The sequence below is a fragment of the Thalia democratica genome, chromosome 5 (genome assembly GCF_965202585.1).
Source record: "Thalia democratica chromosome 5, ktThaDemo2.hap1.1, whole genome shotgun sequence".
Classification (NCBI taxonomy): Eukaryota; Metazoa; Chordata; class Thaliacea; order Salpida; family Salpidae; genus Thalia; species Thalia democratica.
Window position 1 is genome coordinate 55,924,246 of NC_139169.1, and position 13,194 is coordinate 55,937,439.

At 25.2% G+C, this 13,194-nt stretch overlaps 1 protein-coding gene across 1 annotated transcript; it reads left to right on the top strand.

Annotated features, from left to right (window-relative positions):
- Positions 1–6,236: 6,236 nt before the first annotated feature.
- Positions 6,237–12,804, top strand: LOC145836648 (N-acetyltransferase ESCO2-like). The gene is made up of 5 exons (XM_082944435.1): positions 6,237–6,425; positions 7,694–8,072; positions 9,319–9,465; positions 11,177–11,496; positions 12,492–12,804. Exons 1-5 carry the CDS (start codon positions 6,237–6,239, stop codon positions 12,708–12,710), a joined length of 1,254 nt encoding a protein of 417 aa, XP_082800561.1. The 3' UTR covers positions 12,711–12,804.
- Positions 12,805–13,194: the final 390 nt, after the last annotated feature.

Below are 13,194 nucleotides of genomic sequence, written 5' to 3' on the forward strand. Positions count from 1 at the left end.
CTAAGTGCACGCTCATTTATAGATGAATAGAAATGGTCAAAAGAAATTTTTGAAGCTACTGAGAATCTTAGAGTATATGCTTGAATCAAAATACCATCATTTTCGCAAGCAAAATAAACTCAAGCACTTTAGTAATTTATTCACTATACTAAGTTTCCTTTTTAGTTGAATTCAGTTTTTGCAGTTTTACTTGTAAGATATAAACCAAGTATTTCTTATATAAGTTTTATCTACAATTTTGCTTTAGTCTGTTACGTTTATAGCTACTTATAGCTTTTTAGTTTGAATCATAATTTCTTTATCAAATAAAGTCTGGAAAAAAAATACGTAAGGGGTATTCTTGATTTAGTGCTTTGTAATTCCATTAGATTAGATAGAGTTAAATTTCATTCAGTGGATTCACCTTTAACCAATACTAATGACCATTCCCTTATATATTTTGGGATTAATGTTAATAAAGCATAAAATCAGTTACTGTGACACTTTACCCAGCTTTTTCCAGAGCGGATTATAAGTGTATTAACGTATATTTTTTAAGTATAGATTAGAAATTTATTTATAATAAATCAGAAAATTTACAGGAGTTTTATGATAACTTTTTTAATTATTAATCTTGCAACCAAAAAATTTGTTCCTTAAAAAGAAAAATGCATTCTTCTAATTTAAAAAAGCTACTAAAAGAAAAGCAAAAGCTATACAAAAAATGCAAGTTAGATCAGCATATTACTAAAAAATACAAGCTAGTTTCAAAAGCATACCAAAAGGCTGTAAAAAGTATCGACATACAACATAAAAAAGCTTTTTTTAAAATACAAATTCAAGAAAGTTTTACTCTTTTGTAAAATCAAAGCTAAATCTAACACCTTCCTATCCTCTTTTACTAAATGAAAACATTTTACTATCAACTTCTGACTTTGATAAAGCCTCTTGTTTTAACAAATCATTACAAAAAGTATTTAGTAAAGATTGTCAAGATGAACATTTGAAACTTATTAATAAAAATTGTCTTGAAATGCAAGATTTTTTAATTAGTAATAATGAAATAATTGAATCTGTAAATCATTTAAAAGATAAAATACTTAGAACAGCAAAAATATACCTAAATATTTTTTAAAACAAACTACTTGCTCTCTCATTTTTCCAATCTCATTAATTTTTAATCGCTCTTTAGCTATATCTTTCATACCAAAACAATGTAAAATATCTTATTTATACTAATGTACAAAAAAAGAAACAGAATTAATCCATTAAACTACAGACCAATTTCACTAGCTAGTAGCTTTTGCAGATCTTTTGAACATATAATTTCTTAAAAATACTTAATCATCTTTTTTTAAATAATCTTATTTCTCCGAAACAATTTAGTTTTCTTCTTAAACAAACTTCCTGTATTTTATTATTAGATTGCTTTCATTCATGGTTAGTATCTTTTTTTACTAAAAAATCTATCAATGTAATTTATACAGACATTCAGAAAACGTTTGATAATAATAATAATAATAATAATAATAATAATAATAATAATAATAATAATAATAATAATAATAATAATGATAATAATAATAATAATAATAATAATAATAATAATAATAATAATAATAATAATAATAATAATAATAATAATAATAATAATAATAATAATAATAATAATAATAATAATAATAATAATAATAATAATAATAATAATAATAATAATAATAATAATAATAATAATAATAATAATAATAATAATAATAATAACAGTGTAACCGCTTGGTAGCGGTTTAGAGTTGTTTCTAATTAGGGGTTTTTTCTGACTTGTTTACTTCTTGAAGCTGTACCGCGTGAGCGGTAATTGTCTTTTTTTTACTTTCTTCTTTTTTCTCAAGCGATATAAATTGAACGGTCTTGAGTTCAGTACAGTTCAGTTTTTCTAGTTTCTACTTCATTGAGTGGTCTGAACTCAGTGCAGTTTTTTGCTGCACTTAAGTTTTAATGGTTTCAATCTTGTTGAAGTGATTACGATTTTAGAATGTTTTTTTAGTTTGGTTTAAACATGTAGTGTTTAGTTTCTGTTATTCTAGTGTAATGTTGTGCAGTTTTTTATCATCTTTTCGTTTCGCATTTCATTGTAAATATATTCATGATCACAAATTCGAACTCAATTTAAATTAAGTAACTGATTTTTTAAACATTTAGTAAATAGTAAGTAATTCATATTAGTATATTTAAGCAATTATAATTTAAGCGTTATCTTGGGGACTTCTACTTTATATAAGTTAGAGCGCACGTTGCGTATTAAACCAGGCCAAAAATAAGTATATAAGTAGAACCTCTACGAGATAGCGACAACAGTTATAATAATAATAACAATAACAACAACAATAACAATAAAATTAGCAAAAATAATAACAATAATAATAATAATAAAAATAACAATAATATTTTTTTTAGTCAAACCGCTCATCAACCATTCAACTGTTAACATGCTTACATTCTTGGTTAGTTCCTTATCTCAAAAATGAATTTACTAAAGTAGTTTATACGGATATTCAAAAAGCCTTAGATTCAGTATCACACAAAAGATTATTAAAAATTTTTAAACAGTATGGGCTACATGAAAACTTAATTGATTGGTTTGAAACTTTTTAAATAATAGATCATAAAGAGTACTCATCAATAATACGCTTTCTGACTCTTTAACAATCTACAATGGAGTACTACAAGGTGGTGTAGTTGGTCCCCTTCTTTTTTTAATTTATATTAATGATATTTGTTCAAACATTGATATTTAAAGTGAGTTTTGCTTATTTGCAGATGATACCAAAATCTTTAGTCAGTCAAATACTTTATTACAACTATCTTTAGATAATATTTACATATGGTTAAAAACAAGAAAGCTAAACTCTTAAATCCCAGCAAATGTAAAATTCTAACCATAAACAAAAAAATCTTCTCCAACTGACCTCTTAATCAATAACACCAAGTTACCAGAAGATAAAGTTTTTAAAGATTTAGGAATTTATATTTCCAAAAATTTAAAATGGAATGAACATATCAACTATTTATATAAGATTGCACAAACTTGATGCTATCAAATATTAAAAAGTTTTAAAACTGATTCTGCTTCAATTCTGACAAAACTATTTAAAACAAACGTTCGCCCTAAACTTGAGTTTAATACTCAAATTTGGTCCCCCCAATTTAAAAAATGACATCAATAAAATTAAATCTGTGCAAAGGAGTTTTACCCGTCATATTTGTAATCGTTGCAACATATCTTACACATCATATAATGATAGAATGATAAATTTGGCTTAGATTCACTGGAATATAGAAGATGGGAATTTGATCTATTAACTCTTTACAAAATTATCAATTGCAAATATAAAAGTTTTTTTAACCAGTTTTTAGTTTTTCCCAAATAAAATATCAACTAAGAGGAAATAATTTGAAAATAAAATGTAAACATGATTTTCAAAACAGTCAATGGCAAGGCGCATTTTTTCACAGAGCAAAAGCTATGTGGAACAGACTACCTCAGGATATAGTATCTTGTTAGGGGGTTGAACAACTTCGTTTAAAACTAAAAAGATTTGATTTAAATACAATAAATACCAGTAAAATTCACCAATTTTCCACTATAAACAAAAGAAAAAAATATTCTATTCCCTACCCCCCCCCCCTACAATCTATTAGTTTACTTTTATTTATTTTGTAATTATGAATTTTGTTTTATAAGCGATGATTTTAGACAAACTTCTTTATTGTGTGTACTAAGTAATATATAAGTTTGATTTTTTTGAATTGAATTTTTTTTAATTTAGTTCATTTGTATATCATATTGTGTTTAACTTGTGTTTTCATTTAAATTATGTTTTGTATATATATATATAATTTATCTTAAAGTGTTGAATATAAGTTTATTTTATTTTTCTCTTTTTGTGTGTCCTGTTCAAGTGGCGCAGGTTTTGATGCCTGAGTTCAACATTGCACAATAAACAATATAATAATAGTAATAATATCAAAAAAAGTCTAGAAAAAAAGTATGTTGTAAATTTACATTTAAATAAATTATTAATAAAAAATAAATTTTTAAACCAGGAATTTAAAAACGCTACTAGCTTGCTTGTAAGTTCTTCTACCTGTTTAAAATCAAATAAGATTAAGTATTTATGAATACTTCTTCACTTGAATATATTTATTCAGACACAGTGTTTTCTATAAACTATAGACTTTACTATAATATATTATACTACAGTTCTGATCAAATAGATTTCATTATAATCAAGAGATATAGCGATTAAGATTATTTTAAACTACCGTCGATTATATTTGTACTCAAATGTACCCAACCCAGTTATGTAAAAATTAAAAACAAATTGAATGTTAAATTTTGAGATATAAGTATATACAAGTTATTTTATGTTACTCTGGAGTTCACACCCTCTACAATTCCTCACATCACATGTCACCAGCTATGATAATTAAAAAGTTTTAATTTTTAATAAGTACCGAAAACTCTTAATTTTATTTTGAAAGCGGATTAACTAGTCTTAAATTTCATACTATTAATATAATTCTATATATTTATCAATTTATTTACTGAAAGTTGTTTCTTTTATCAGATATAGATGCTAAAATATTAAGGTGTTGTTGTAAAGTAAAAGAATAATGCAAAAACAATGATCAACGATTGTAATAACATTAACGAACTTATAACACTTAAAAAATCTAGAGGTTTTTAGCAAAGTAAGGTTTTTAAAAGGTTTAATTATTTTACTTTTATAAAGAGTTGTATTCTAAAAAAATTTAAAAAGTAGATACTATTTTATTTCTAACAACTTAAGTTACATAAAAAAACTTAAAATTACACTTAAAATATTTTTTACCTGTAAAAAACCAAAGCTGTTTTTAAAAAATAACTGATTTCAACTTTTATTGTTGAGATCAAATAGGTTGCTTTGGGTAAAGAGGGATGGAAATAAAAAAAAAAGAAATTCTAAGAAAAAGCGGAGAAATTTTTTTGTTTATTTAGATAAGTAAACTAAAAACAAATTAAATAAAGTTTTTAATTGCTTTAAAAATTTCCCTGATAAAACGGTCGAGATAGTTTTAGCCTAGGGGAGGTTTCTGAAATGGCATGATTTCGACTGGCGGTTTTTTGAGTTCAAATATAAATAACAAACAACAGAAATTTATTATTATCAATTTGAAAGACATGAAAATGTTTTTTCGGTGTTGAAATACAAGATAAACTGATAGTAAAAAAATAAGCTATCCCATATTCTTTTTTTTACTAGTTAGATTAAACTAAGACTTTGACAATGTGTACAAATACTAGTCTAGTGTTATAATATTGTTTATTGAAAGACAAAAAAAAAACGTTCAAAAAGTTTGGTTCAAGGACACAAGTAATAATTTTTAGTTCATAGTGTACAAATAAAACCTTTTGGTTATCAAGTCACTCACCAGAACAGTTAAACGTCATGTCTAATTAAGTACAAGAAAGAAAGAAAAATGTGAACACTTACAACTATTGTCAAATGATTGGTATGGAGAAAGACCTTTTAGTCGTTGAGCCTCACACCATATATTTTATAAAAAACTTTGATGAGTTTTTTAGAATTACAACAGTGCTTCTTAAGTGACAGAATTTAAACTAGTTTAGCACATTTAATATGTCAAGTTATTTTACTTGGTAAGGCAAAAGTCATTATGTGAACCAACATAAAATTATTATAATTAAGTTTTAGTTATTAATCACTAACTAACAAACTTGATTTAGTTATGTTTTAATTTTCATGATTGTAAACTAACTATTAACTAAAAATTATGTTATTTTATTTGAAAAATACTACAGTAATCCTTTTTTTATGCTGTTAAAGCTAAAATACAAATTGAATTTACTTTATTTAGGTTATTATTGTCTTAATTATCTTATATGTTTAATAATTTTGACTATTATGTAAAATTTCAGACCTTTTTCTTTGGTTTTGACCAAAATAGATTTATCTTTATTTGAAGAAAAAACTGTGTTAATTTCTTGCTAAAATTAATCAAATTTATATAATTTTTTAGAATAAACATTGGTATTGCAAATTAAGTTATATTTTATTCAACATATTTTCATGCATAAATCTGGTTTTAATATTTAAAAAAAAAATTCATTAGATTAATTTTTATTAAAATAAGTAAATATTGTAATACAATTAACAAAACTTTTAAATAATCAGCTTCTGTTAAAAAAATAAATTATGGGAGGTACAAAGAACAAAGAATTGGCTGAAAAACCTGTAGGTATTTTTAAATATCTTGCTCCTTTAGATATGGAAAAAGTTAAAAAAGAACAAGAAGAGATGAGGATCAAAGTTGAGCAAAAAATTAAAATGAAAGTTTTTGACATGGAGTATGAGCCTCCTCAGAAAAAAAAGCACAAAAAGAAAGTTAGTTTATAGATATAAAAACATTTTAATAATAGCAAAATTTAAAAGTCTTGATAATTTTTTTTAATTAGTGTTCACTTTTATTAAAAGTTTTATCTAAATTTCATCATGTATATTATAAACTGACTAATTAAAGTACGAATAGATTAGAACTTATAAAATTTACTATTTTTATGAACAGGTAGTTTTAGAAACAACTAACTTTTATATATAAATTAGTTTTTTTCTAGAAAAGAAAACAAAAAGTTAAAGGCCATAGGGGGGGGGGGGTAGAAGCCATTTTTTGACCAAAAATAACATATAGACTTATATTATAGTAAATTTTATAATCTTTCAGATGCTTTTTTTAGATTTTAAAAATATTTAGTAACTTTTTTTTTATGACTGGTTATATAAAGGGTTGTCTTTATAAAGGGTATATAAAGGGGTAACTTTAAAGCCGTTTTTCTCGAGTTTTTAAAAACGAGCTTTAAAATCTATCTTCTCCTTCATTTTTCAAGCAATCTTCTTCAAATTTTAAGGAAATGTTCCTTACATTATGAGAAAAAAATGTTATTTGTGAATTTTAATAATTTAAAAAAATAAAAATTTTATGACAAAAATAAAAAAAAAAAAGTGATTTTTTTTCAAAAAAAATTTTTTTTTTCAAAAAAAAGGTAATTTTACTTGAAATTTTTTTAAGTCACAAATAACGTTTTTTTGTTATTGTATAAAGAATAGACTGTAAAATTTTGAAAAAGATTGCTTAAAAAATGAAGGAGGAGATAGATTTTGAATGCATTAGTCTTTTTTCGCCGTTTTAGTTTTTCCTTCCCCATAAGGAACCTGTTATGCGGCCCAACTTTGGCCGGTCATATCTCAAAAACTAATTTGAATTTTTAAAAACGGTAAAAAGCAACTTGAAGCTTAGTAAAATCTCTATAAAATAAGATCAACTTGTAAAAAACATGGCCTACCCCCCTATGGCCTTAATTGTTCTAAATTTGGTATTATGATATTTTATAGCCAACTTTGTTCAAAAACATGATTTAAATCTAGTTTTAAAGTTAATTGAAATAAAAAATGTTGACAATGGTTTTTAAAATTCAGGATAGTTTAGGACATTTTAAGATCATTCAATAGATTTTGGTCTTTCAGGTCCAGGTTTGTTGTTTTTGACTAAAATAGTGGCAACTCTGTTATTATCTTAAAATTAGAAATATATTTAGCTCATTTTAAAAATTTTTCTTTTATTTGATAATTAGCTAATGATAATTTTTTAAATTTAGAAGCTGTCTAAATCACCCCAGGTGAATGATTATAGCAAAAGAAAGTTTACCTCAGTTAAAGTGAGCTGGCCTTCAAACATTATGGATTTGCCGGATCTTAATTTAAATGCAGAAACAAATGTTGAAAACAAAGCTTTGAAAAAGTGTACATCAGTTGAAGATGTTAAAGATTCAAATATTGAAGTAAAAAGCTCGAGCTCTGAATCTGAGATAGAACAAAAGAATAGTCTAACCAAGCTAAATGATAAACTGTTTCCTGTGTTTAATTACAAATTTTCAAAGAAAATTAAAAAGCTTGGCCAAATTAGTCCAAGATCAAAAAAAACTTTAGTTAATGATAATCAGAAAACTTCAAAGAAATTACAACAAGAAATTCAAGGTTAGTCAAAATATATTGATTTAATTATAATAAGTAATAAAAAATAAACTGTAAATTCTAAAAAAGTAATTAAATTTTTTGTTGTTATTCCTTAAACTTTTTATTATTAAAAAAAAAGTTTTTTACAAATTTAAAAAGCTATAAATTTTTATAACAGAAGCAATAAATTATTAACATCATATAAAAGTTAATTTAAATTTAAATAATTTACAATTTTTATATGTTGAAGTAGTACTATAATTAATATTTTTTATTTAATTAAGGACTATGTTTTTACTGAGTTATACTTTAGGCTAAATTCTACTGTTATTAATTTCTAAGTTTTGTAATTTTATCTCACATTTATATCAATAAAAATATTTTCTTGTTAATTTTTTTTCATATAATCATTAATTAAAACCTGAAAAGAGTCAGTAGAGATTTGTAAGATGCAGTAACTAACAGTCAGTAACTAAGAAGACTAAAAAAAATTGTTATTGTTTTTGATAAAAAGTCTTAAACTGAAAGTGTTTTAAGTTTTCTTATTGTTGAAAGTATTTTATAAATTCTTTGAAACGAAAAAAAAAAACAGAAAACTAGTATTTTTACATTTATCTGAAATTTAAAATGAACTTTTTACAAATAATATTGTTAAATAATTGCCATGTTATTGGTAATTTTTGTTAAAAACTATAATCAAGTTAAAATGTTTATTTATTTTGTTACTACTTCTCGTAAAACTTATGGAAAGTTTATCTCAGTATAAGGCCTAACATTATTTTTTGAATGTTGTTCCAATATTTTTGATAATTTTCATTAAACAACTATTTTTTAAGTTTAGACTTTTAACTGTTTAAAGTTAAATTTATTTAGAAAAATTATTTATCTGTATTTTTATTTTAAAAATTTTAATGGCTTATTTATATGCTGTTATTTGTTTTTGTTAGTCATTTTGAGTTTTTGGTTGAACAAACTAGCTTAACTAATGCCTATTAATAACTAAGTTGTTACAAATTTATATCATTTTCAACATAAACATTATTTAAACTAAGCTGAGTTATTTCCATGAAAGAAAAAACATATCCATTAAAATGGTATCAAAATTTCACAACAATGATAATATCTAAACTACGTAACATAAAAACCAAGATAAAACACAAGTAAAACTGCATAAAAAAATTAAATAAATAATAAATAAAGTAAAATAAAATCCACTTTTAAATAAATAATAAGCTCAATTATTACATTGCTGTTTTACAACAATCAGGTCAGATGATAATAGACGCAGGGCAAAAGAAGTTTGGAGCTCAGCAGTGCAAGCTATGCGGGATGGTCTACTCCAGCTCCGACCCTGCAGACAGCAAGCAGCACACTTACTATCATCAGAGATTTATAAAAGCCCTTAAATTCCCTGGTTTGTTTCTTTAATGTTTGTAACAATTTGATGTAAGTTCTCATTTTGACTGCACTGGTTAATGCTTTTGAACTGCCGACGTTTTTTATCAAAAGAAGTAGTTAATTAGATATATTTTAGTAAGAACAAGTTATATGTAGTTTTTTTTTGATCCAATTCCTATTTCAATTTTTTTTTTCAAATATCTTTGTAGTCATTTAACCCAGGTATTACTCATGCATACAAATTAAAATAGATAATTAAGATACATTTAGTTATTTATTATTGTTTATCTGGTATGCTTCTTTAAAATGTGAAGTTAAATGAATACTAATTTTTTTAAGTTTATTATTTAAACAAAGAAAAATTTCATTGCTGGAAAATAAAAAGTATTTTTTTAACAATTGCTAACTTCTTTTTAAAAACAAAGTATAAACCAACTAATGTTTTTCTAAATACTATAGTTTTTTTAACTATAACTATTTGGTTTTTTGTAGATGTTGTGTGTAACTCAGGGTTCGTGCGCATCAGGCTAAGTCAGGCTAAATCAGTTTTTTTGAAAAAAGTTGAAAAACGTCAGGCTAAATCAGTTTTTTTATTTAAAAATTTGAGAATCTCAGTTTTTCTCAGTTCAAATGCTTCAAAATTTTTGATTAAAAAGAATTAAGAAATCTTTTTAAGATCAAATTAAGATGTGAAATTATTTCTAAATAATGATTAATTTATTAGAGACCAAATCAGTCAGTATTTGTAAAAATAAATGCTTAAAACCTTTTGTTGAATCTCTATCTTCGTTATTTTGTTTTGAGTAGATTATATACGTCATAATTATGAAAATTCATAAAAAAAATACAGTTTAAACGTTAGAGTTTAGTTCAACAACTTAGCTGTTTGTTTGAATTTCAATACTCGTGCAAGCATTTCATTTTAAATTTTAATAAAACACGACAATGCACACGTCGTTTTGTAAAAAATTTTCTGTTTATAATGTTTTTACTTAGTGCTTAATTAAATTGAACAAATGTGTTTAGTAATATATATTAAGTTTTTACACTAGTATTAGATATAACACTTGTTTTAAAACTTATCACTGAATTTGTTATGTTAAGGGCATAGGGGGGGTCAATCACCTTTTTTTTAATTTTCTTATTTTATTAAGTTGTAACTAAGCTATGAGTTGCTTTTTGCAGATTTTTAAAGCTCAAAATGTTTTTGAGATAAAGCTAGTTGAAGTCGGAGACTACAATAGTACTAATTAAGACCCCTCAATATCTAAAATGACTTCTAAAGGGGATTTTCCTTACTTTGAAAAAATGTCAGGCTAAATTGGTCCCAGTCAGGCTAAATGAAAAAAATTTCGCGCACGAACCCTGGAAACTGTTTAATTAAAAAATTTGCCTGAGTATCTATAGACATTCTTAGTTGTAAAAAGAGTTTTAGCACACTCTTTTCATAACAACCTATGGTAATAAATGTAACTTTTTCGTTTAGAATGCATTTTATATTTTAGTTTTGCATTATAATTAGCATACTGAAATTAAAGTTGTTTAATTTAAAGGAAATACATTTTTTAAAGTTAACAGGACAGTTAGAGAATAAGTAAAACAATTTATCTTATAAATAAAAATGTTAAAAGAGTTATACATAAAAATTTTTTTTTTCATTTTATTGCAAGCAAATAGTTTGTTTTTAAAGACCCAAAATAAATATCATGATAACAAAACAATTCCAGGCTGGAATCAGGAACGTCTTGTGACGTCACTGATGAACGGCCGCGTCATCAAAGTCCTCCCTACCGACCCCCAATTCATGCGCAACAAGGTGGTCGGCATCAGGGAGGTGGTGGACCAAGACCTCGGTTTCGAAGCTGGGGAAGTTTTAACCATGAGTAATTCCCTCACCCACTACTTATACGTGCACGACGACGGTCACGTGATCGGCTTGGTCGCTTGCGAGCCGCTCACAATCGCGTTCAGGTTGATCCCCTCGTCGTCAGGGCGCGTCGATGGGGCGATGGTGACCTCAAAAGTGGGTGAGCCGGTTGACTGTGGGGTTTGTTGATCTTTTTTTATTAAGTTTTACTTTTAGTTCTAAAGTATTTTTCAAGTTATATATTTTTTCATCCACAAAAAAAAGGTTACAAAATTTCATTGTATATTTGCCAGCTACATTGTTATAGAAATTAATGAAATTGAAGTAATTTTTAAATAAAACTAGTTCAATAATTTTAGCCCTTTGGCCTTTACTTAAATCCCTAAATTTCAATAAATTTTAAAGATTTTCAATATTGCATGTCGAAGTCTTTCAACGCTAAATAAATAAAAAAAACTTTTATAATTAAAAGTCTATTTAGTATATTTCTATCTTTTTTTGTAAAGTACTTTTCTTCAAGCTCTTCTTTACTTCTTTGTAATTGAGCTTATGATACTATTTAAAAGTATTTAAAACAAAGATGTAAACATTTCAAAGTATTATTGTATAACAGTTTAGTTCACTATTATTGCAATATGTTTTATAAAGACTGTGAACTTGTATAAACTTATTATTTTGCTTAAGTAGTTAAATAACACTGACTAGACAAACACAAAGATATTATATCAGGGTGCACGACTATTTAAATTCAGACAATTCAAGTTCTACAAATTTAGTTATTTTTATGTATCTCTTTTATTTTTTTTCCAAATCTTTTATACTATTGTAACTATATTAATTACTTACGAGAGCATTTTATTTTTTCAAAATTTGAGTATTTTTTGAGATATTGCTAAAATAAGTTTTAATACTGTTATTTGAAATATACAAAATTTCTGATTTTCATAACCTTATTACTTAGAGCTACAATACATTTTTATTATTCTAATTTATACTCTTTGAGATGTTGCCTCTTAAATTTTTTTATTAAGAAGAATTTGAGTTGTCAAAATTTGGATGGTCTAGTAACCATCATGTAACTTAGTTAAGCTGACAAGTGTATCTAAGAAGTGACTTCAAAATTTTTTTCATAGTTTGTAATATTTTAAATTCAGCTAAAAAAATTAACAAATCAGGTAAGTAGGATTTGGACGCACCCGAACTACAGGAGAAGGGGTGTCGCCACGCAATTGGTCGATTGCATGCGAAACTCGTTTGTGAGTGGCTCAAAATTATCACGTGATCAAATTGCCTTCAGCGACCCCACCCAGGACGGAATGAAGTTTGCCAGCAAGTATAACGAAAGCAGCCAGTTTTTGACCTACAACAAAACCTTTATGACGTCACACTTCTAGAACTACGGTCTTTATTGTTTTTTTGCCTTGTTATCGTTAGCAATATTTTAGTTGATTTTTTACAATTTTTGAATTTAAAATTACTATATAAGTTTTGTACATTCCAACATTTTTCAATATAAAATTACAAAATTATTTGGTTTGTTTGACAGTTTTTAGCACAATTTTTATTGGTTATTTTAATAAGTAATTATTGTAATCTAGTGCAAAAAATAAATTAACGATTTTCAGAAGTGTTTGAAAATTTTCTTTAGTTCATAATTTTTTTTCTATTTTTGGTGTATATGAGAATATGCATTTTAAAGTTGGTGTACTTGTTTAGTGTTCAAATATTTTTTTCAGTGTCTAAAGATATTTACAATTTCACTGTAGTTTTATATTTAAGCTTTTTATGTTGCTTACTGTTTGACATATGAGTCTAATAATATTACTTCAGTAGCTCTTTTTGTGATATTTTAAATCGGTCGCCAATTTGAAATATATT